At 32.3% G+C, this 27142-nt stretch overlaps 1 protein-coding gene across 3 annotated transcripts in view; it reads right to left on the bottom strand.

The window, feature by feature from the left end:
• Positions 1-27142, bottom strand: part of LOC115891725 (advillin-like) — a 57121-nt gene that overhangs the window by 1769 nt on the left and 28210 nt on the right. For all 3 annotated transcript variants that reach the window (XM_030912265.1, XM_030912266.1, XM_030912264.1), the window contains exons 7-17: positions 10801-10896; positions 9067-9180; positions 8689-8888; positions 8200-8413; positions 6019-6294; positions 5636-5858; positions 3126-3373; positions 2311-2491; positions 1106-1342; positions 787-915; positions 521-676 (exon numbers count right to left, since the gene is read on the bottom strand). In XM_030912265.1, the coding sequence (XP_030768125.1) occupies positions 521-676; positions 787-915; positions 1106-1342; positions 2311-2491; positions 3126-3373; positions 5636-5858; positions 6019-6294; positions 8200-8413; positions 8689-8888; positions 9067-9180; positions 10801-10896 (2074 nt within the window). The remainder of the gene's footprint in view (positions 1-520; positions 677-786; positions 916-1105; positions 1343-2310; positions 2492-3125; positions 3374-5635; positions 5859-6018; positions 6295-8199; positions 8414-8688; positions 8889-9066; positions 9181-10800; positions 10897-27142) is intronic.

Raw genomic sequence — 27142 nt, 5'->3', positions numbered from 1 at the left:
CAAAAACAGCACTGAACTGTCTGACTGAACAGAACAATGAAGTGAAAATTTAAAATTTAAGGTTATGGTTCAATACAGTTGCAAAAAGGTAGTGACTCGACGTCCTACCAACGTAAGAATAAGGAAATGTAAACAACGTTGGAATTAGTAAAACAGACGACGTTTGCATAACGTTGGAATAGGTCCTGAAACTGACGTCGGAAAACTCTATATTGTCGAACGTTGTAACTACGTTGTCCGAATCACCTAAAGATCACTTAAGCAAAAAAGGTTACAAGACAACGTTTATTCGACGTCGCAGATGCTTCTACTTTGCTGTAGTACTAGTCCAACGTCGGCACAACGTTATAAAAACGTTTAAATTTATTTTAATACCCAAGGTAGGGAGCTAACTATTTTTTATAACTAATCCAACGTTGTGTTTAGTAAACATGTGGTCGCAAGTCGTGAAAATGTTACTTGGGAAGTTAATACCAGTAATACCAGAATATTTGTTTGAGAAATTGTTTGTTCAACATACCATTTTGTAAATAATTTAAAGCAGCTTGTATGCTTAATCTCTGTTCTTCCCTGGAGCTCAGCTTACCAATCCATATATACAGGGTGTCCTCCGTATCGAGTAACATTACGTTTTCCGGAAGCAGATCTTTCTGTTGGAAGAATGGGATTTCTTGAACTAAAATTTAGGCGAAGAAGTTTATAAATTTATAGTAGGATTAGTTTTAACTGTATTTAATTACTAGTAGGATTAAGTAGTAAATTAATAACTAGTAGGATTTGTTTTACCTGTATTTGTTTGACTTGGTGTACAAAAAAACAATCGTGCTGGTTTTTTGTCTTGATCATTCCTCACCATTCTAGTGGAATAAGACATACGACCTCCCAGAAGATTGAAAAAGTCTTCTTTTTCTTTGCCTTTATCAAAAAAAGAAATACATATAGTACAAAAGCTCAAAAAAGATTGAATTCAATTGCCGGATACTTGGACGAACAATTTTGAAAGACGGATCTTTTGACGGACAAATATTGGGGATAAACATTGCGTTTAAATAACGGACAGTCCGTCATAATTAGTTAGTGATACCTTAATATTTCTTTCTAATACCTTCCAAAGTCAATTCGAAATCCTTTCCAGCAAATCCTTTGGCTATTTCCCTCTGATCTCCAGTCGAATAATTCCCACACCACACGAAGTACTTCTTGCCCCTCCTCAGGACAAAGCAGCAATTCGAGTCCAACGAAGAACTCTCTAATTTCACTTGTTCGGCCTTGGCACTGTAAGTTGTCGATCCATACACTCTCAGGAGGTATTGGTGTGGAATTTTCAGGTTCTTTCCCGTTTCTGAAATTATGGTAAATTACAGATATAGGCTGTATTCCGTTGCAAAACCAGGCGAACCAGACCGGTAAACTACGGTAAAGAGCGGTTCCTGAAAAACATCGGTTTGATACGGAACGGTTTGGTAAAATACTGGAAACGTCAAATGTTGACGTTTTCTAAATTTCAATACCTCTATTATAAAATTTATCTTTTATGCATTTTTAATGTACCAATTCTCTGATTTTACGTTTGCTTCTTCTTTTCAATGGAGTTCAATAATGAAAAGTACCTTATTAATAACTGTTAAACTGGTTAGACAGCTCAAGTGAAGATTTGTAGGTCCAATATTAAAACAGATCAATAATAAATAAACAAATCTAATCAATATTTATATTTTTATAGCTTACAAAACATTTACGATTACTTGTCTTGTTTTTCATGTTTTATTTAAATGTTCCTGACTTAAGAAACAATGGCTGCATGATAAGTTTAACTTGTTTAAATGGTTAAGTTGTTTAAATGGTCCTAAAAAGTCATTCTATTTAGATAATGAAATTTATTTACCTTTACTGCCTACCTCCATTGCTTTTGGATGTAAATACAAAATAATATTACAAATTTTAGAAATTAAATGAGAATTTCACTCGAACTTCCAATATTTGCTTGATTTCCGTCATATAAATGACAATGATTGACAAACAAGACCAGAAAAACCAGCCTTCTCGCGTTGATTAGTTTGGTGACAGGGTGACAGTTATAACCGAATTTTTCAGGAACCGTGTTCCATGACTGTGTTCCGTAATAAAATTTTTTTTAGGAAACCGATAGAAACGGAACATAAAACCATAACCAAGATCAGCAACGGAATACACGCATAGTGTGCCTAACTGCCTAACGAGACAATATATGACAGTGACAGTTTATCATAATTAATATGGGTCAAATTAAAAATTTGTCAAGGAGCTATGATATTTTTAAAGGATTATTACCATCAAAGTCCGTTCCGTTGCCCTTAAATATTGTTAATTTGCCCTTAAACAATTGCAGGAAATGTGCTGGCTCGTGACCTTCAATTATTCTGGCTTGGAACCCTAATTGTCCCAGTTCTTCATCTATTTCGTCCAGTTTGGTTGTTGTTATGTTGATCTCGTCTTGTGATGCGTCGGATCCCTTGAAAAAAAATATACTTATGCTTATTACACCAAAGTAAAAATACATATGAGGCGTCAAGTTGCAAAAACGTACAGCCTCGCTCCAATAAGTGCATAATAAGTGTAATTTTTCAGGTTTATTCTCACTATACCTTCCGTTTTCATTCCATATCCATTCCATATCCGTTTCGTATTTTTTACTGCATTGACGCTATACGTTAGTTTCCGTTCCGTATCAGTTCCATACTTTTTATTTTACAATTTATATCATTACGAAAATTTTATTTTAAAAATTTGTATCTTTTGAAAAAGATAATAGACTTAATTAAGATGTGAAAGAATAAACAAATATCAGCAAAATGTTAACAGAGCTGGTACAAATATAAGAACTTGACAATGCTGTTTCCGATACGCTTCAGTCCGTTCGTCAAAAAAAAATGTATGGTAGGAAAGGATATGGATCGGATAGTGTGCATTGTCCTATTCATTTACATGATATAATATTTTATGTAAACGGAGGGGATCTGATACGGAAGGTATAGTGAGACTCAACCTTTACTCCTAATAAAACAGTATATTAGTATATATTATATACTAAATTGTTTATGTTTATAAACCTTTAGGGGACTAAATATATTTTTTTAAATACTTACTATCCAGCAATACAAGAGATGTTTTTCGTCGTGGTGTGTTTGGTAACTATACAATGCGATGTAGCAATCTCCAGAAAAGAAGTACCCATGCCTTTCTTTCGGAATCTCCACGATTTTTGAGTGTTTGATCCTCCAAAGTGTCATTCTTCCTGTTCCATCGTCGATCAGTTGGGTTTCAGCAGCCAGGCTAAGTCTGTCCTCCATAGTGATGGGGTCAAACTTTGTTATAAGCATAGGAAGTTTCGTATCTAGAATTAATCAATTGTTGATGATATTCATTTAAGAAAATGCTGAAATATAATACTGTAAGGGATTTAAGAAAATATATAGAGAACAGAAAATATCATATAGGACCGACATTCATAATCTCAACCTTCGATTTGGAGGTCGCATCTCGCCTCCTGCTCATAGAACATCCAGAGGTCGTTTACTTATAACATATACAAACTCTATAATTTGGTACCTGACTATTTAAGAAATCTTTCACCTGAATCGTTCAAATTTTCCTACACGTCATTAATTATTTAGTAAGTAAGACTTATTAAGTAAGACTTTATAGTTTGTTCCGGCTGGAGTGCCTGCCCAAACCTTATTTCATTGATACCGTTTGTTTCTTTGCTGTTCCGCTTTTCCCGTCTTTGATCATATATATGCTTATGTTTTTTTATAGTTTATATTAGGGTAAACTAAGTTTAGAATTGTAATTATGAATTTAAGAACACAGTACAATAAGTGAATGGATATAATATATTTTTTTATGGATCTGGATGATTATTTATCAAGTTAAAAAGGCCTGTAATGAATTATAATAATAATAACAGCACCCGTACATAGTGTTTAACGCCTTGGGAGTAGCAAGGTACAGGTTGCCATGCTAGAGCCGTTCGGTATACAAGGAAGTTAATGTGGCTAGCACTACGCTTCAACCGCCTATTATTAACTCAGGATTGTAAATCCCAAGTACTCATTTAAGGCTGAGTCGACCTAAGTACCCAAACTATTTTTATTTTAAAATAGTTATTTTATTTTAAAAATAGGCTGATGAAATGCCGGCTGTAGGATTCGAACCCACAACCTTCAGATTGGTAGACGAGCGCTGTACCTCTACGCCACCGGGCACCTTCTGTAATGGATTAAAAATTAATAATAATGCACATTTGGATGAAGAAGAGTAATAAAAAGGATTGGAAGAAAGAAACGCTTACTCAGCATATAAAAGACCATACCATCACGTGGTATACTGATGCTTTCAAAACCAAAGCAGGGACAGGGATAGGAGTATTTGGGCCGAAAACTGAATACTCCGAACCAATGGGCACCTACCCCAGTATCCTTTAGGCAGAAATTTGCGCTATCGAAAGATGCGTACAATTTATCTTAGATAGGAACTATCGAAAACAGGAAATTGCCATCCTATCCGATAGTCAAGCAGCACTTAACGCGATCAACTCAGTAACCATCAATTCGAAGTTGGTCAAAGAATGCCTAGAAGCTCAACAAATTAGGCAAAGAAAATAAAACTACTCTGGTTGCCTGCTCACCAAGGGATAGAAGGCAATGAAAAAGCAAATGATATAGCTAGAAAAGGAGCGAACACTCCACTAACTGGACCAGAACCGTTCTGTTTTTCAAACGGGAACCAGCTGAAAGCGGAACTGAAGAATCTGGAAGACTCCATCCGTAACTTGGAATGGGTGTCCTCCAACGGTCTAAGACACTCGAAAAAGTTCTTTAGAACTTATGACCGAGAAAAATCAAAGGTTTTCCTTGATTTAAGTAAAAACAATCTTCGGATTGTCACGGGGTTTCTAACAGGACACTGTCTCCTCAACGAACACCTCAGTAGGCTGAAACTGAGAAACAACGGCGAATGCAGATATTGTGGGGAAAATGGGGAAACACCAGAACACCTTATCACTGAGTGCGGCGAGACGACGACCATTCGTGCCATGAACCTTGGTACGTCTGATGTCGAGGATGGAGAGCTGGCCTCTGTGGAGCCGTCTCAGATACTGGCTTTTCTTAAAGCCCTGAGACTGTATGATTAGTTATAACTCGTTATAACTCAAGAAAGGGGAACACACAATAGATCTATAAGGTCGCGTTGATTAACCCCCCTCCTAAACATTCTACATTCTACATATGGATGAAGATTAGCTTTTTTCAAACACAGATGCGACGATTTGTGCCAACAAAATTGTATTTCGTTACCACAGATTAAATCTGTGCAGAGGCTATAAACTTTAACGATTCTCAAATTCAAATAAGGTATCTAAAATGCCCAAAAAGGCTAGCAAAATAAATAGGTAGCCTAACATTTGATGCTAATCTCAAAATATTGCCACTAAACCAAAAAGGCCATGCAAACAAAAGTTGGCTTCTTGTTAACAGTCTGGTATTTTTATCTAAGTATTTTCTGAATTTGTTTTGGTAGAATTTGAGCTATTATATTTTTTGATAAAAAAGATAACAGCAAAATATTGTTCTCTCCTTAGATAAAAAAGACTTACTTTTGGAATTTGAAGTTTCTGTTTTCCATGACTTGAACAGCATCTTAAATTCCACCGGTTCAAGGCCTTCTACGACGCGGGTTACTCTAGTGTTACTAGGGTACTTTTTCTTTTTGACGAATCCTCTGGCGTTTCTCAAAGCTTCATTTTTCTCTCTCTCGTTTACTTTTTTTCCAACCCAGACCCATATACCTTTGGTATCTTGATCGATAATAAAAACATCCTAAAAAATAAATTGATATCAAATTTTTAATTAGAACTATATGGGAATTAGATTTCTTAAAAAAAAACAGACCAAGCTCTATAAGGCTCCCTCCAGGTTTTTTATTATTTAATATTTTAACACCAATATGTTTTTTAATGCAATATTTTTTTTAACACACCTCTGATGTAAGGTCCGCTTGAAACATCGGTCCACTCTTTATTTCGGCCACCCTATATTTACCGCTATTTTCCGAACATTTGTACAGCCTTAAAATGTTTCTGTTGTTGTCAGATTTTCCATTTTCTTGCGAAGATTCGGGTAAAATTACACGTTTTTCTAAGGGTAGGTATTTGCCGAACTCCTTCAGTGTATCAGAATTAATGGTTTTCTCATATCCATCATCAATGAAGACAACGTTTGATATTTTTTGGCGATCTTTCAAGTCTTGAGAGAGCTGTAAAGAGATTTGCACTATTTAATTTATTACAGTACAATATTTGAGAAGTTCTTGCCATTGCTGTACCTTCCCGCTGTTCAAAAAAGTTGTTATTAAATTGAAAACAATTTTGTTTCATACATAACGATGTAAGCTCAATATATTCAATCACAGTTTTGTTGTTGAAACCATTTGCGTTCAGTAATTCCTTCAAGTAGCCTAAAGTATGTGAAATTGGAACACTTGTAAACAACGAAGATACATCAATCAATACATTTCGGTCTCCTTTGATGTATCTTTGTTGTTCCCAAGTGTTCCAATTCGACATGCTACTTGAAGGAATTACTGAACGCAAATGGTTTCGACAACAAAACGGTGATTGAATATATATAGCTTACATCGTTATGTCTGAAACAAAATTTTTTCAATTTAATAACAACTTTTTTGAACAGCGGGAAGGTACAGCGGGTCAGTTTGAGTATTTTCCAAGAGTATGGTTTAGGTATGTGGATGATATTTTTGCTGTTTTTGACACTCATTCAGACACCATAGATAATTTTATTTCTAAGTGAAATAATCGTTTTCCTTCCATTAAAACTTACACATGAACAACGACAGATTACCATTTCTTTATGTATTAGTTATTAGAAATACTAATAATTGCCTGGAATTTGATATTTATAGGAAAAATACCACTACGCGCAAATATATTCCTAATGAATCATATCATAGTGTTGAACATAAAATGGCTAGTTTGAATTTCTTAGTTCATAGACTGCTTAGTTTTCCACTCACCAACGAAAGATATGAAAGAGATACATTAGGAATGTAGCTGAGTGTAATGGATATTGTCCTTTACTAGTTGATAATTAGAAAACGTAGATATAAGTTTTACATTTTTGAAAATTCGACTTTTCATGTGGAGAAAGATACGTCAAAATATTTTTCAATACCGTTTGATAGAAAGTTATCCCGTGGTCTAAAAGGAATTATTTAGAAATCTCAATTATAAACTTGTGTATAGTGCTAATAATAAATTACAATTATTAGGTAATCCAAAGGATAAAACACCTCCACTGGAAAGGTCGGGTATTTATGAAATTTCTTGTAAAGACTGTAATCAGAAGTATGTTGGGCAAACTAGAAGATCAATATTAACTAGATTTGAAGAACATTTAGCTCAGATAAGATATGATAGACCGGATAAATCTTGCGTTACTGAACATATTGTTGATAAAGAACACATGGCTAGACCTTGCCACGCCCACTCGGAACCCACTGAGCGAGTATATAAAAAAGGCTATACTTAAACTGCCGTTAAACGGTAGCTTACTAAAATGCCGTTAATAGATATGACGTCGTTGATGTGACGCACTTGACGGCTTTGTGAAATATAGGAATTTTATAAGGACTAACCAACGCTATCCACCCCACCAAATAACCAACTTAACCAACGCAATTAACCTCGACACTGATAACTAAGCCAATCCAACCAAAAAGAGTGAAACCAATGCAATAAGATCACGCTATAAGCAAAAAATATATAAAAAAGTCTTGGTCGGCGTGAGATTTGATCCACGGACCATTCGCTTACGAACCGATAGCCTCAGCCACTGACCCACAGGTGCTCTTGCAAAATGCTTAAGGCCTTATGGCTAGGCATTACTTTCCGTCGACATGAATGACGTCACAATATCTATTAACGGCATTTTAGTAGGCTACCGTTTAACGGCTGTTTAAGTACATCGTATAAAAAGTCTTGATCATCTGCTGATGATGCTAACATGTGTAAAAAAATACACAAAAGGTGTATTGTGGTGATTTAGTGTTTTATTAAGCTGAAAATGATGATGTGTTTATTATTACTGTTTATACCGCTATAACTACACTAATGACACAAATCAAAAATTAAGCGACACTTACTTTGGCGGCGTGTCTTTTGCCTTCAACACTGGCTGCCCTACCGACCCATACAAAAACAGTCTGACTTGTCTGCACAATAAAAACATCAGAACTTCTAAAATGTGTCCAAGACACGCAATCCAGTTGTATCAAAGCTGGAATGTTCTTTCCTCTCACCCTGTATAATTTTACTTCGTTTTGGTTGTTGTTTTGGATCAGTTCAGGCTGCAATATTCTGAAAAATAACAAATTATTTATTTTTTCTTGAGCTTCATTAAAAAAATACAAATTTTGAAGTTTTCAGTCAAGTTTTTATTTGGTTTGGTAGGTAATGAATTGAATAATGATAATAAATCGAAAAAAAGAAGAGCTTCCGAAACATAACAGAATCGAACCTATGTCGATATGAAAAATAAATATAATTTTTACGTGAGAAATATCCCCGCGAGGGATAGCAAATATTTCTTGAAACATCCTGTAGACATTACTGATATTTTAGTTAGTTCTTACTTGTATCCATTTTTGAAATAGCTCAAGAATCTGTCACTCTCATTGCCTTCAGTTTCTCTATGTTGTGTTGACGAGCAATTAAGAAGTGTATCCAATTCCACAGATTTATAGGCAGCTACACCTGATTTTTCTGGAGTGGTATTTTTCCCCAGCCAAAAATGGACGTGGTACTCGATAGCTTTACCTTTCACATCTCTTTTCTGAAACAAGAATTATTTTTTATCTACCATAAATAATTATTAATTATTAGTTAGCTCAAATCATTCAATAAAAAGACTAAATGATATGATCTGGATATAATGATAGCAAAATTGGATAAAAATAACTTTCGAAGATACGTTGATACAAGGGTAACTGCAGTAGGTGAACACTACTTACTACAGAGTCTATTCCAGAAGGCTGTCCAAATTGGGATGCTGCATAGACTATATACGATTCTGTATCATAGAATGTCCCGTACTGTTCTTTGGTGAGAGCCACGACGTTCATGTTCTGCAATTAAAAAAATCTATTTTTGTTTTATTCTCACCTGTAACCAGAGAGCTTGGGAAAAAAATAAATAAAAGGTGATTGTACCGGAACCCAGTAAAAGGTAACCCAGTAAGGTGATTCACATTTAACCGTATAATTTAGCTAATTATTAAATAAAAGAAAAAACTGCCTGAAAATTATTGCGTTGAATACCTAAATGGACGTTCTCTTTAAAATTAAAACTAACAATAATAAATCAACATACAGCATGAACTATATAGTGTACGAAAAAAGCTCCATATCTAGGTATACTATTTCTATAAAATATGCCGGAAATATAGAAGAGTACAATTTAAACACATTTTACTAGATATTATAAAGAGTGATTTAATAGATATTTACGTTATAAGTTCGGTAAATTACCTTTTACAGTATGAGCGAGATGTTGATACAGGATGAGTCTTAAATAAGTGCAAATTTTTCCAGAGCCGGTATATCTCGATAAAAGAAACATGATTTATTTTCTCTTTACCGTTTTTTAAATAAGTTAAAAATAATCGAGTTGCTCAAGTTTGAAAACTTAAAGAAAAATGATTTATTTTTTAAACATTTTAAGAGCCAACGGATTTTTTTTTCTCTATTTGCGTCCCTTTTAGTGCCGTAACCATAGTGACCATCAGAGAAATTATACCGTAGACAAATTTCCGGTAAACAGGCAATTTTACTAAGCACTTAACAAATACTCTCAGAACTTAAAAACGTTTTCTAAAATATACAGGAAAATCTAAAAGAAAATGCACGATTTTCAACATCTTTTTTTGCGAAATAAACCTCATAAACGTGTTCCTGGGGTCGAGATATGCCACTTCTGCAGATATTTTTTTTAAGACTCACCCTGTATAATATTTCCAGACTTTATTTTATGGGGGAAATTGATATGGATGATTTAGTACTATAAAATTACCAATAGTAATACCATTACTTTTTTGGTCTATGTTATTTAGTCTATACTATTATATTTAGACTAAAAAAGTTATTTTTCATATTGATTTCTGGAAATAAAAGTGAACCTAGATTATTTTCCTGAAAGTAATTTAGGGAAATTTAACAACACAATTTTTTTCGTCCAAAGAACCTGTCTAATTTAATGTCTAATTTTTATTTTTTGTATCAAAATAATATGCAGTATTTAATATTTTAAAATTTTTGTGAAGATTCAGACAGGTAAACCACATCAAATAGAACTTATCTAGTGACAATAGATTTATCAATGCGTATTCATGGTTTGGAACTGAAAACAAATTAATTTGGTTTGGTTTTTATGTCTCGTAACTCTCATTTTTTTGTGCAGAAGTCTCCTATATTGGCGAGATAAAAAATACATTTGCAGTCAAAATATTTCCGATAAAAGATAAATTTTATGAATTCCTAAAAATTTTGAATTCTCTGTTTTTGTTTAAATTTATACATCTTGACCAGTTCACAAGAGTTGCAATTTACTCTAAGGTTATAATTAGATTAATTAGAATCACTTATTTCATCACTTGTTGCAAAATGACATATCAAAGTATGAAGAAAAGTGTCACTTTAAAGGTCAAAATTAAAAAAGATATATTGAGAGATATATTTGAGTAAACTTACTTCAATTTTCCACATAAGGAAATCAGTGTAGTTCTTGTTGATTTTCTTGAAGGCAATGTCAACATTGCCGTTGATACCATTGCAATGCCCTTCATCCTGAAAACAGATAAATCGTTTTTGTTATTTGTTAATTAAAAATTATAGAATATATTTATTCTATAATTTTTTTAAGAAAATTTTTAAGATATTTTTGATTTAAGTAATAAATTTTTAAAGTAATGCTTGACTCGTTCTTTTGTATGCCGAAATTCCATCAAAACCAAGAATTTTCTGCACTAAATCACGAAAAATGTATTACATTATGCCGAATTATAATATGCTAATCGGCAAAAATTATCTCTTTCTGGTAGGATTCACAAAAGCGATTAATGAATTATTACGCTTCAAGGTAATGATCGCTTATCTCTTGACTAACGGTAAACAAACATAAAATCATTTTTTGTAACGCTAAAAAAGTTAATTAGGTACATTTTGGTTACATTAAAAACGTTATGTTAATTACTTTTATAAAGAACGTCAATTATAAACTTGGGTAAGGCACTACCAATAAATTAAAACAACTCAAAGAGAGCTGGCTACATAAAAAACCTTATCATAGTTACATGGCTATTTTTCCTTGTGAAGTATCCTTTTGTGTAGCCATTATGAAATAGTCATGTCTGCCAGCGCGATCAGGGGGCTTAAAACAGAGGCGGCTAATGGAAAGGGTGAAATTTTGACGCTAAAAATATTACACGAGTTATAATTACGAGAATAGTATTTATTTATTATTAAGAGACGTGGAAAATTGTTGGCAGACATTTTTCTCGTGGCTAAAATGCCGGCAGACAACGCGAAAGAGGCATGGTATTTTGAAAAAACAATTATCGCACAAATGCATACCGATTGGTGGAATGTCATGTTTATTTATTTAAAAAGCCGTATGCAAAAGGGTAGACAAAAAGATCGTGGCTAAATCAGCGGCAGACAGTTATCAAAAGCATCTTTCTTAACTACCATACTTACGGTTTTACTCTATGGTTACGACACTAAACGAATGGATGCAAATACAGAAAAAAACAGGTGGCTCACAAAATTATTTAAAAATAAATTAATTTCTTTTTAAATCTTCAAAGCTGAATAACTCGGTTATTTTGGACTTATTTTGAAAACGGTAAAGAGTAATATGTTTCTTTTCTATTAATATGTTTCTTTTCGTAGAGATCTATCAGCTTTGAAAATATTTGCACTTATTCAAGACTCACCCTGTAGAGTAATATCGCGCTTTTGATAACTGTCTACCGCTGATTGAGCCACAATCTTTTTGTCTGCCCTTTTGCATACGGCTTTTTAAGTAAATAAATATAACATTCCACCAATCGGTATTCCATCATTTTTTTTTTCAATATTTCATGCCTCTTTCGCGTTGTCTGCCGGCATTTTAGCCACGAGAAAAATGTTTGCAAACAATTTTCCACGTTTCTTGATAATAAATAAAAGCTATTTGGCAACTTGTGTAATTTATAATATTTTTAGTGTCAAAATTTCACCCTTTCGATTGGCCGCCCCCGCTTTAAGCCCCGGGATCGCGCTGGCCGACATGACTATTTCATAATGGCTACATTAAAGGATACTTCAAAAGAAAAATTAGCCATGTAACGATGATAAGTTTTTTATGTAGCCAGCTCTCTGTCTATAAGATGAAACAGCTCCACTGAAATACTGAAAAGATCAGTGTCAATCAATTTTGTTGATTAATTTAAATCTCTGCTGTTTATGTTATATAGTAGGTATATACAGAGTGAGTCTTAATTAACTGCAAATATTTTCAGGGCTCGATAAAACAAACAGATTATTTATTCTTTACCGTTTTTCAAATAAGTCTTAAGTTTTAAATATAAAAATAGGTATTTTTTATACAAGACGACCGAAAAGATTAATTCATGAGCGATGAAATCGCGAGTTAATTAATTTCAGGAGACTATAAAGCGATTTTATCTTCGTGTATAAAACAATATATTTTTCCATAGCGAGTTACGTTTTAAAAAATATTCAGAAATTATTATTTCAAGGAATTTATTACGAGTAGAAAAAATATTGTGCTGGGTTTTGGCGTTGGTTTCTATGTAATTTGACCAATAAATAAAGCTGTCTCTTTAGTTGTCAGTTTTGGGTCAAAATTTTTTAATTCTCTTTCGTGTCGATTGCTGATTGAATTGGAGCCAGAAATGGCTCAAAAGGAAATAAGTAAATTACCAACAGATATTCAGGATGAGGCGACAAACGCCATATCCAAACTACTTCCATTTAAATCCCGAATAACTTATGAAAAGGAATACAAAAATTTTCAAAAATGGAAGCAATTTAAAAACTTGCGAGAAGAAATAAAGTTTTTAACCTATCCTCGCTGTTAAAGTATCATTTAATCTACCCTTGCGGTTAAAGTAGTATCTATTTTATCTACTATTTTTGATAGATATAAGGCAATTTTAACAGTTGCTATGGAAAAAAATTATTTTTTGCTTAAATTTTGAGAACCACTGGATCTTTTCTGGGTTTTCTTCCTTGTAAATGTAATCTACTACCTATGTATATTGCGATATTATCAACTAATTGTTATAAGGACAAACTTATTAGGAATATTTTTTTCGGTATATGCGTAACAAGCCAGAAATTTTAACAACAAACTACATAATTTGGACCACCGCGTGTTTTAACCCGAATACAAGAAACAACGAAATTGTTTAATAGCCCGTAACATAATGTCCGACATCCGGTACAAAGAACATAATAAGTACCATAACATAATTACCACATCGTCAAGAAAAGAACCCAGTATAAAAAGTTTAAAAAAATAATGAAATAAAGAGAAAAAATGGCTCTCTTTTCACAATCTTTTGATTAAATGTCAGCAGTGCAGCTAAAACGGTAATGATAATAAATAAGTAACGCTAGGTATATTTTCAGATCGATTTTATAGTTTTTTAATTGATTTTCTGTGCTCGATCTATTCTAGATCGATTTCGAAGAGGAGATGGAGAGATTTGTAGTTATAAAAACATTTTTATGAATGATCTCTTTGAATTGATGCCAGAAAATCAATTTTTATCAGAGTTAGAAAAGCAGCTTTTTTATTTTTAATAAAAACAGATATATTTTATGGTTTAAAACACTTTTTTATTTGCTTTAAACATGATTATGTCTCGCAAATCGGGATTTTGTTTAAAATACTGTTTTTTAAACTCTGTTTTAAACCATATAGTGTAGATGACATTCAAAATTTAAGTAAGTTAAGTAATATTCCTTTTGATTTTTAGAGAACCTAATGGTACTCCTCTTTTTATAGCACAGAATAACAGGTTTAAGTGATTTAGTAGATACCACATTTTTATGAATTCTGTTATCAGAGTTAGGTATCCTCTTCTCTTATGAGTTTATCATTTTTTTTTCGACAGGGTAGCTTGTAGAGTAAAAAACTTGGGAATTTTGTTTAAGTGCAAACCCAAAGTAACGTACTAGGATGTATCTCAGGAAAATATTTTAACTTCTACAGGGTGGACCAAAAAAGTATGAATGGATCGGAATGATTTTATTTAAATGGAACACTCTGTGTATTATTGCATTTTTGGCTTCCTTTCAAATCATTTTATATAATCCTAGTTTCAGAGATACTAATAAATAAATAAAAATTTTTCTTAAAAAAATTATTACAAATACAAAAACTGTCCTGAAATCAAAAGTATTACTTTATACCTATGGTCTAGACTTAACTTTGCCATAAATATACTAATCTTAAATAATACAGGGTATTCAAAATTCTACTCCAAACTTTCTAAAATACAAAATAATTTTTCTTCTTTTTTTGAAATGGAACACCCTGTAAATTATTTTTTTATTAGATAGAGAATTAAACAATTAATAGAGAGAGTATTTCAAAATTTTTAAAAGTTTCGCAGATCCTTGGGGAATTTTTTCAAACAGCTCTTTAAACAGTAAAATACGAGAGAAAAATCATTGGGCCACATAAAATATAAAACTGCCAATATCTGCGAAACCGTTACAAATTTTGAAATATTCTTGAAATATACAAAAAATGTTCGTTTTTTTAATTCCCCATCTATTAAAAAAATAATATACAGGGTGTTCCATTTAAAAAAACGAAGAAAAATTATTTTATATTTTAGAAAGTTTGGCGTAGAATTTTGAACATCCTGTATCATCTAAGATTATGAGGTTTATAGCAAAGTAAGTACAGTCCATCTAAAGTAAATACCTAATGTATAGTTTTGATTTCTGGTCTTGTGCTTTTAATATTTTTTTATGAAAAGCTGAAAAATATGTATGTTTTATTTATTTATTAATATCTCTGAAACTATCAAAAAATATTTTCTCATATCTTAGAGTTATGTAAAGTGATCTCAAAGAAAGCCAAAAATGCAAATACAGGGTGTTCCATTTAAAAAAATCAACCTGATCTGCTAATACTTTTTTGAGCCACCCTATAAAAGTTAATATAATATTTTTTAATTTTTTTTTCTATAAATATTTTTCTGAAATACATCTTACTACATACTTTTTTATCACCCTGTATATTATTTTCTTATTAGAAAAAAAAACTGAAATCATTTTACTAAACCAAATAATCAAATATTTAAAAAAATAACTGCGAAAATACAAAAAATATACAGGATGTTTAAGACATGCACCAAGCTAAGATCAGAGGGTTGAAAAATCGTGTCAATTCAACATGAGTTCGAAAATGCACAGTTTTAGAGATACAGGATGTTAAAACTTAAAAAAAGTAATTTTCTTAAATATATTTTTTAATTTGCTGTAGGTAGCACCTTGGTAGCACTGAACATTAATAATATACCTAAATAATTGTAATTTGTAATCAAGTTTTTTATTTTTTTACTTTAGTTGTTTCGGACCCTTATTTATAGGAACTTTTTTCCATATTTTTTGATGAGAAATTATCTCCTGAAATTTGACCGTGCATTTTACGAATACTCTGTATTTTATAGCACCTTGAAACAACATACAAACATAATATCGCAATTTTAAAATAAAAATTGTGAGAAATTTGACAAAAACATTTTTAAGCCACTTAAAATTACTAAGGAAAAGACTAAAATTAAATAATTACATTATCGTTTGACAGGTCGAACACTTGCATCTTGTTACAACACACATCCACTTCACAATATAACTTTTTTTCTCTTTTGTAAGTGATATTAAATAACGCGATGGTATAGAAGAACTCGAAGAAAACCGCTAAGAAAACCACTAGGTACTATGGGAAAGAACTGAAGACACGGCGCGGCGGTACTTCGAGGTGGTACAGGAAGAAGTCGTTCTCCCACCAATCTGAGTACTTATGTATATCGTTGAAGTAAAAGAACTCAGTGGGTACTTTTTAGTTTCCGACGGACGTCAGCTGTACGGGAAACGGAACAGTATGGTTTTTTTCTGTCACTGCAGTTATTGTTTTATTTTTTTAAATATTATGTCCTAAAGAACTGCTATATTTTATTTCATGAATCAATTTATATTTAAATAAAAATAAAATAAAACAAAGTCACATGTTAGATGGACTGTTTATAATAATGCAAAAAGTTCTCATGAATATAAAATATGCCATAAAATGCTTTCCGAAGAAGTTATAGCCCTCGAAAGGGTGAATAAAAACAATACATTTTGTTTATTTTTAAGAACATTGGTAAACGGTTTTTCTTGAAAATTGATAGCGAATGGCGATAGTGTAAAATTCCGTAACAGCCCTGAAAGGATACTTTCCATTAGAGTAGAGAGTACTACTGGTGGTACTTCTTTTATCCTTATACATACAGTAATTTCAACAAATGAGAATTGAAGCTAAGACTTTTTTATGTAAAAAAGGTGCTCTTCGTTTAGCTCGTAACGGTGAACGGTTTTCGAGATATTTGCGTTTAAGTTCCGATGCATCGATTTTAGCTTCAGCGAAATTCAAGAGATTAATTTATTTAAAATTTCTTTAAATTTTATCATTTTACTAATACTAAAATCGATCGTAACTTTTAAACACAAATACACACACCGGAAAAGTCTAGGGATATTACAATTTTATCCAGCCATCGTCAGTAATTTTATTATTTGCATTTCTGATATAATAAAAATAAAATAAACAAATAGTTTACAGGACGTATTGGAAATAAAAATGCGAAATTTACCGAATTTTTCAAATTTACCTTGATTCTTATTGAACACAAAAAAATACACACATTTTTTTTTTGTTCTAAACTGTTCCTGATTAGGAGCATGGAGAGACGATGTAGGGCTGTAATGAACAGTAGAGGAGGCCATACCCTTTATTAAGTAAAAATGTTTTATCTTTTTTTTTTAATTCACAGTTTAGAACAAAAAAAAAATGTGTGTATTTTTTTGTGTTCAATAAGAATCAAGGTAAATTTGAAAAATTCGGTAAATTTCGCATTTTTATTTCCAATACGTCCTGTAAACTATTTGTTTATTTTATTTTTATTATATCAGAAATGCAAATAATAAAATTGTACAGCCTGCCACGCTGCATTCACGGCCCGAACCAGATCCCTACGAGTTTCACGAGGCATACCCATTCTCAAAATTCTTCTTTGGACCGCGTCTCACACGTGCTCGTTGGGGTTGAAGTCAGGAGATTTTGCCGGCCAGGGTAAGATGTTTAATTGATGAGCATTGATAAACTCACTTACCACTCTGGCTGTATGAGGCCGTGCATTGTCATGCATGAGAATGAAGTTTCTCCCTAAATCATTGGCATGCGGTAACACGACAGGCTCAAGAATTAAATCACGATATTTGGTTCTTGTTAGAAACCTTTCAAGAAAAACGAGATCGGTTTTTCGGCCTAACTGGACTCCTCCCCAGACCATAACTGTTCCACCTTGATAAGGGTGCACTTCCTGAACATGATCCAACCGAATAAAATTTCCCAGTTCTCTCCTTACCCTAAACCTTCTCGAATCCGGATGAATTCCAAAGCGTGACTCATCCGTGAAGAGAACATTGGCCCATTGTCCATTCGACCACTGAACATGATCTTGAGCCCACAAATATCGTACCTCTCGATTTCCTCTCGTTAAGGGTTGAGCTCTCCAGGGTCGTCTGCTTCTTAAGTTGACCTCTCTTAATTTATTGCGAACAGTGTCAGGACTAACGGTTACATTATGTGTTTCCTGGAGAATTAAACTAAGCTCTGGTGCTGTAAGAGTCGGTCGGCGTCGAGCATTTAATTGTAAAAAAAGATCTTGCTGAAGGGTAGTAATGCGATGTCGCCCTGTGTGCTTTTCAGCAACATCACTACTTTCACGGTAGCGTGCACTTAATCGCGATATTACACTTTGCGTTGTATTTAATGCTCTAGCTACGTCGATTTGGCGCATTCCACCTTCGAGCATATCCATGGCCCTTAGCATTTCGTCTCTGTTAAGATGTTTACGCTCCATAATGTCGTTTAATACTAAACAGAGTTATTTGAATGAATTCTGGCCAGTTATCATAAAAACATAGCCAGTACAGGTTAAATTCGAACAATTGATGCTAGGTGCTTTTTATACATTTGACAAAAAATGCAGAAACGCTTCTGCAAATATCCCAAATTTAGAAATAACTAGTGTGACTACTTCCTTTCAATCGAAGTAGAAAGAATCGGCCTACAAATATGTGGTTGTTTATTCAAAACATTTATTTTTATTACTTTAATAAAATGATATCCCTAGATTTTTCCGGTGTGTGTATCTCGAAAACCGTTCACCATTTCAAGACCATTTCGAACTAAATGAGGAGCACCTTTTTTTGCTTAAAAAGCCCTAGCTTTTATTTCATTTGTTGAAATTACTGTATCTACAAGGATAAAATAAGTACCACCAGTAGTACCACCTCTCTACCCTAATGGAAAGCAGTTTTTCAGGGCTATTACGGAATTTTACATGATCGCCATTCCCTTTGGCATTAAAATGTTTGTAAGAATACCAAATTTCAAGAAAAACGGTTTACCAATGTTCTTAAAAATAATAATTAATATATTATTTTTATTTAACCTCTCAAAGACTGTAACTTCCTCGGGAAGCATTTTAGAATATACAGGGTGGTCCGAACTGTATTCCGGAAACTTTGGTAGCATATTCTGCAGATAAAAATAAGTAAAAAAGTTCGTATAAACGTATGTCCTAAAATGCTTAGTTTCGGAGATACAGGGTGTAGAAAGTCCATTTTTATTTCGATTTTTTCCAAATAATTTCTGAAGTAACGTAAATATTTAAATGAAAATTGGTGTCTAGAGGTTTTTTTGACATGAAAAATTTGATTTTGATGTCAATTTGACTCTTACTTGTAAAGGGCGCCACCTACACGTGTTTTAACCGTTTTGAAGAGTAATAACTTTTCGTCCGTACCTGTATAAAACTACTGAGTTAAAAACTGAGTTTTATTTTATTTGTAGAATCATCCACCGAAGTTATATACACTATTTTTTGACACCTTGTATATTAGTAGCCTTTCATAAATTATGCGTTTTTGATGATTTTTACCCCCTCCAGCACTAATAAGATACTTCCATATCGTGAAATTTATCTCGACCCGATATCGACTTTTTACAAAAAAACGAAAAAAATTACGGTAATACATGCCGAGAAAATCTCCCCCCCCCACGTGAGATTTAGTAAGATTCATAAAAATTAATCAAAATAAGCTTTAAACCAATATAAGTAAAAATTGCAGTTAAAATTATTTACGACAAACATCGGTGCCTGCAAAACAGTAAACCAGTTTATATCAATCCGTAATTGCAAGTGTAATTAATTAATACATAATTACAAGTGCCTCAAATAAGGATTTCAATTAAAACCTAATTATAGCTTTCAAGAAAGTAGGTTTATAATTAATTTTCTTAATAGGGACAAAATTACCCCAGTTTATAAACATTTTTAACTGAAAATCATCAACTTTATAAAAGTTCTATGTGGTTTTCTATATGTCCATAAAATATTTTGTGTTCTTTGGGTCAAAAATATAAAAATACTATTATGTGTTTTCTGATTATAATGAGTAAAAAAAAACTGTAAAATATAAACTCTCCGGAACAAAATTCCGCTTGATGTTTCATAACCTCTGAATTTGTAATCCGATTTTAATGATTATAGTATTAGTTTGTAAATAAATTTGTTGGCATTATTTTTTATTATTTTAATGTCTTATATATTTCGGTTAGGTAGGTTTCTACCGGGGTAAATCAAAACTTTGTTTTTTGCAATAAATTCAAAACACCCTGTAGAAAAAATGGGATGGACATTCTGGATAAAAAACACTTTCCTGTAATCTTAGATGTGTTCCTAACATTACATTTTTTTAATTATCCTATTATCTCTATTCTTTTATGAGCTACACATTTTTAAATAAAGTACTCATATTTTTACAGTCTTGAATTTGTTGAAAATGGAGCTCTCAATGCCCACCGTTATATTGAGGAGGTCCACCAAGAAGTTGTTGTTCCATTTGCTTCTTTCATTGGAAATCAGTTTATACCAGGGTTGGCATGATTTAAATCTGATTGATGAATTATTTTTTTAATTTTAATTATGTGATTTAAATAAAAAAAAATTGGAACTTTTTAATAAATAAAAAAATAACTATAAAACTTATAAAAATGTGCCCTAGAAAACTAGAAAAAATATTTCTATAACAGATATAACAGATAATAAATCGAAAAATAATTGTAAATGTTATAAAACTATATAAAAATATGTATTCATCAATTGAAAGGTTGGATCGATTTTTGAAGTAATTTCGTGTGAATCCATTATACGGCTAAACGCAGCGATTTATTTTAAAATTTATGTATAAGTGACAAAAATTCCCTTTTCGAATACATATCATTCGCACAGTTTAGTGCAGAACTAGGTTCTTCTGATATAGAGACTATATCTTCATTCCCGAGAATCTATAATCATTGTCAGAAAAGGTATTGTATTATATTTTTCATATGTTTCCAAATTTCTACCGACATTTTGATCTGCAGTAAATACTTTACACTTTGACATTAGATAATATATACTAATTTCATTCTCGATTTAAGACTATTTCCGAACAATAGTGTATTGTTTTATTAGGAGTAAAAATTATACTTTTTTTTTTCTTTACCTTTTAAAGGACCATCGTAAAGCTATCCCGAATTTACAGGGAGACACAAAAAGTACATTTTTACTCCGAATAGAACATACTATTTCTTTTAAAACATTACAAATAATATGACCAGTAATCAAGCAACAAGTTCTACATTCGTTGAATTTGACAATTAATATCAGTTTAATAATATATTTTTGTACTTTTGTGCTTACGCGTAACAACAGTGCTTTACTTTTATGCCTAGCCGTTAAAATGACAAAACTTAATATTTTTGAGATGTTTGAAAAAAATCCTTTTGATCTGAAGCGAGTGACTTTTTTGCGGAATATACAGGAGACCGATGTGGAAAATTGACATGCGCCGTAGAATTGTTAATGTTATCGGTATCGGGCAGAGTTATAAAGATATAGCCATTTAGAATAGGACTTTAGCCATTTAGGATAGGACTTTTGGGAATAAGTCTTAGCCATTTGGATATCCGATTTAAATATTGTTTGAATTAAAATTAAAAAAAAATTGATTTAAATAAAAAAAATCTGATTTTTTTTAATTTATTTTTTTAAATCATGATTTTTTCCAACCCTGGTTTATACTGATGCATGATAATGCCAGGACCCACATTGCGCTAAGTAACGAGTTATAAATACGAGTAGTTAACGAGTATGTGGACAAGGTAGGACTACGAAGATTAGAATGGCCTTCTTGCAGTCCCGACCTCAATCCAATTTCCATGAATGAAATAATTTGATTATTTTGAAATTTAAACAGGGTTCCGATTTTAAAAAGTTAAATAATGCATTTTCACCTTGTTTATGTGAAAACCGCATCTTTGTATTTCTACTCGTAAACGAGAAACCCTGTAAACACACACGAAAATGGGACACCCTGTACTGTTAAAGATGTTGTGCAATTTAATTTAAAAAAAATGTGAATTGAATTTTGCCCAAATAACTTAATAAGAATATATCGACTTACTGGTACTGCCAGTGCTGGATCTTTCGGCATCTCTCACCAAACAACAATAGTTTCTAACAACAATATTTTTCTTTTTTCACAGATTAACGCGACTTTTTTCTGTGTCGCCCGTGACATCGGCAGCAGTTCTCATAGATTATAATCTACAGGAAAATAATAATAATTTTAGTGCTTGTTCCGTCAAACCGTATTGTTCGGAACGGAACCACGCCAGATGGGTACGGTACTCGTTGGGCAATTGCGGGTAGTACCATCACGAAGCGACTTGCACAATGGCCGATGGAGAAAAATCAACGCGAAAACGGTGCCATATACCTAACAATCAACAACAAAAAAACGATCATTAGTTTGTTGTGTGCATTAATTTAATTTATTTATTAAATGCGATTGCAGTCGGTTGTTATTAATTCGTGATTGTTATAGTTTTCTATATACACAGGGTGTTTCAATCCTAGATCATATATATTTACGTGGATAAATCAACGCCATAAGTTTAGCATTAGAATATATATTTCCAACATCACGACATATCATTTTCAAACCTTCTTATTGCACTTATGAAACGTTCCATAGGTTTGTCTTTCTCGAGGACATTACTTTGCGCATGCGCATTAAAAGTTTTTAAAAGAGTTAAAGCACGTATTTTCAAAATAATCACAATTTTATACGGTTTAGAAAGTACAAATTATACATTGTTATGGAAACCAACTTTTCATTGTCATCATATTGTCATAATCATAAATATGTCATAATTTAATAGAAGATTATTTTCTTTTATCTATGGTCATAATCTATGATCATAATCTTATTTCCATTGTGTAACGACGCTTGTTTTTTACGTTTTTTAATTTAAAAATTGTATCAATTACTCTTTTTATTACTCCAAACCAAAAAAAAAATACAAGGATAAACAAAAAAAACTATTTAAAATATTTAAATTCAACTATTCGAGAACACTTTAGTTTTTTAAAACAGATACGTCTACAAAAAACCGTTGACGTTCTGTTAAAATGACATTATATCAAGTTATTCTTAAACAATTACTACCTACCTGATAATAATTACTTAATAAGGTAAAACCAAAAAGCCCCAAACTTTCTGTATGATTATTTTTAATTTTTACGTAGGTATGTTATGTTTATTTATGTTATGTTCTTTAAAATCAAAGAAACGATTGCCATACATTACTACCATCTACAGATGCATGAGCAATACATTTATATTTATTAGATTGTATTAAAAAAGCCTCTTTTATTTTTCTTTTAGAGGCTATCGCTTCTTTCGTTATAATTTTGGCGTTATTAAAATTTATTCTGTGCCCTGTGTCCCATTAGCAAATAGACAACAAAAAATCTTCATTCTTATATATTTTGTATCTTATATCTGTATTTCAAATATTTGTATCTGAAATAAGTCACATCTCTGTTAATATCCTTATATTTTGTTAAATCACTGTGTATATTGTAATTAGTGCATTTCTAACAGCGCATCGGATAGAGATATCACTACTAGCTCAGGTACAACGGAAGCCTGGCAAAAAAGTAAGAAATTTGCATTTTACAGCCACTTCTCTTTCTTCCATTGTTTGTTTGGTTCGATTTTGCAGTTTTAATAAGTCAGCAAACCGTAGGAAACCGTTGGAAAGTAGAACGGTGATGAATGGACGCCTAGGGGGCGCTGGAGCGTAAAATTGAATTTATCTCACGATGGGTCGATGATGGGCAAGAGAAAATTCTCGATAATGCAGGAAGTATGTTTAGAATGTCGTGATCCCATCAAAAAAGTATAAAAAATGCCACCAACACAGCTCTTGAACTAAAAAAAAATTGTCTGTGCACTATGTGCGCACATTTGAAGTGAAACAACAGCTATTAAATTAGAGGATTTGAAGGACAACATGCTATTTTTTTTTGAACGCCACAAATAATTTTTTTAAACAATTTCAAATGTTCCAAATAATATAAAAAGATTTAAAGGTCATACCTTGTATGTAATTATAAGTATATCGAGAAACTATGGTTCTGCTTGTTGAATTTGACAATTTATGTCAGTTTAATAATATATTTTTGTAGTTATGTTTAGGCGTTAAAGTGTTTTATTTTTATGCCTAGGTGTTAAAATTACTTATTATTTTTTTATAGATATTGTTAATCAGGTCGCAAAAGTGAATACTTTTGGGACGTTTGAAAAAAAAATCTTTGGCAGCTAATTCTGCAGATAAAAATAAGTAAAAAAGTTCGTATAATTGTATGTCCTAAAATGCTTAGTTTTGGAGATACAGGGTGTAGAAAATTCATTTTTATTTCAATTTTTTCTAAATAATTTATGGAGTAAGGTAAATATTTCGATGAAAATTGGTGTCTGGGAGTTTTTTGACATGAGAAATTTGATTTTGATGTCATTATGATTCCTACTTGTAGAGGGCGCCACCTATATATTTTTTAACTTGTTTGAAGATTAATAACTTTTAGTCCGTACCTGTATAAAACTACTGAGTAAAAAAATATACACTTGCGACATTTTTACATAAAAAAAGTCTCTTGGAAAAAATCGCTACAATTACTGGTTCTCGAGATGAATCAAAATTATAAATACCTGTCATCATTGACATAAATTAATAAAAACAATAATTATTACACTGAAATCATAAATTTGAAATGCTTTTGTGCCAACAGTTTAATAGAAACTGTTTTATCATTATTTCTTCACAGAAAAATTTAGAATTAATTTAAAAAAATAAAAATTTCCGAAATTTATTATTTCAGTCACATAACTATCTCTACTCAAGGCGTTTATTTTTTGTCAATAATGACATGTATTGACTATTTCCATTCTAAATATCTTGAGAATGGTTACTCCTAGCGATTTTTATCAAGAGAAATTTTTTACGTAAAAAGTCACGGAAATATATATTTTTTTACTCAGTACTTTTATACAGGTACAGACGAAAAGTTATTACTCTTCAAAACAGTTAAAACACATGTAGGTGGCGCCCTCTACAAATGGGAGTCATATTGACATCAAAATCAAATTTTTCATGTCAAAAAATTACCAGAGACGAATTTTCACTTATAATATCACAAGAGCCAGGAATAATTCCAGGAATAATTTAAGCTTGCGTGGTATTCGGTAAGAAAATTTCACACCTAAATTTGAAAAAAAAAATATTAATCCAACATGACATTTTAAAATAATTTCAATTTGTTAAGTTGGCCAAGGTATTGCTAAAACTCAAATGGATAATATTTCAATATATAGACATTGTAGTTCATTCACATTATGATTGTAGATCTTATGTTTACCTTTTCAACTGTCAAAAAATTTCCACTAAAGTTTCGTGGCGCCTCGAAAAAATTTCCGGAAATTTTTTCAGTTGCCATGGTAACTAGTCAACATTAAAGCATGTTATTGGTTGAAAAGTAGAGGTGTGAAATTTTCATCTAAATATTGACGTTACTTCAGAAATTATTTCGAAAAAATCGAAATAAAAGTATAACTTCTACACCCTGTATTTCGGAAACTAAGCATTTTGAGGACATACAATTATACGAACTTTTTTACTTATTTTTATCTGTAGAATATACTGTCGAAGTTTCCGGAATACAGTTCGGACCACACTGTATAGTGTCTTTCTAAAATAATGCATTTAATCGATTACTACAAATCTCAAAATATGAAAATAGACAACGAATTATATTTTATGTAGAATTATCTGAATTATTACTGCATTACAAATAAATATATACTCGTATATAAGTTAATATAATACCAAGTGTGTTAAATAAACTAATATAAACCGAAATAAATGATTGTGTACTTAGCGTAGGCGATAAACTGTTCATTACGGATAAAGAACAACAATAACTATCTGCGAAACATCCTGTAGTTTGTTAAGCGCTGAAAAGCTTTGTACGCATATCACTGCAACCTGTAGAGAGACAGATCGATTGGCTGGAGAAAAAATCGTTTACACGTCGTTCTCGCATTTGTAGTCTTTTTGAAATCAAAATTATTCGTTATGAAAATATAAAATGACACCAATCATCGTATAACCGATGAACGGAGGCATGAAAATACAATACATTTAAAATCTTCGTCATTTTCTAACCAATCGAAGTCTTTAAATTCAACCAATAAAATTAATATCATATCAACGTATCCTTTTTTTTTCATAACAAGTGGCCGTCCTCTGCCGGAAACACTGTGACCTGTGAAACCTATTGTGTTTGTCCCCTTTCTCTATCTATACCCATTCTCCTATCCCGGTGTCCTGCACTAACTTATGCAGTTCCTTGATAGGATGGGAGCATAGTTCCGCCGGTTCTAGCCTAGCTTTCCCAAATAAAAAGTGTCGCTTGCGGTCCAGAGCCTCGCAATGACATATGTGCTCCGCTGTTTCAGGATCTTTATCCCAAAGTCTGTAGCAAATACTTCCTTGATACAGATTGAGTTTGTTCAGGTAACACTTGACAGCCATGTGTCCTGACAATAGGCTTGTTGTAATCCGCACTTTATTCCTACTAAGCATTAGCAGTTCTTTTGCTGTTTTAGAGCTAGGTCCTTGGATAAAAGCCTTGCTGTGCCTGTGCCCCTGTCTGTTTCTCCAATGGACATTCTTCTTTTCCCTGATCCAGAGTTTAAATGAACTACGGACCATACATTTGGATATTCCCAGTACTGGCTCTGGACCAAGATAAGATGCCGATGATCCTTGCCTAGCTAGCTCATCGGCTTTGTCGTTGCCTTGGATGCCGCTGTGGCCCGGCACCCAGAATAATTTAATTCATCGTATCCTTAGATTAAGAATAGATCGTATCGTCGGATAACGGATGCATGAAAATCAAGCTTCATTAGTTAGAAGCATCTTTTAAGATGTAACTTAGATAAAAATCTGTGCCATTGCAAAGTCTCAGATACTGGTTTTTGTCAAAGCTCTGAGGCTGTATAATGAGTTATAATGTAATAATAGCTCCCGTATATAGCGTTTAACGCCTTAGGAGTAGCAAGGTACAGCTTGCCATGCTAGATCCGTTCGGTATATAAGAAAGCAGGTAATGTGGCTAGCACTACGCTTCAACCGCCTATTATTACCTCAGGATTGTGAATCCCAAGTACTCATTTAAGGTCGACCTAGGTACCCAAACTATTTTTATTTTATTAACAATAGCCGGCTGTTGAACAGTCCACTTAAGAATCAAGTATTTTTATTAGTAGAATCTGTTGCCGTACA

Source organism: Sitophilus oryzae, unplaced genomic scaffold, assembly GCF_002938485.1.
Source record: "Sitophilus oryzae breed Bouriz unplaced genomic scaffold, Soryzae_2.0 scaffold_1191_pilon_pilon, whole genome shotgun sequence".
Taxonomy (NCBI): domain Eukaryota; kingdom Metazoa; phylum Arthropoda; class Insecta; order Coleoptera; family Curculionidae; genus Sitophilus; species Sitophilus oryzae.
The sequence above is the reverse complement of the archived record's forward strand: the minus strand, read 5'-3'. Positions and strand labels throughout refer to the sequence as shown.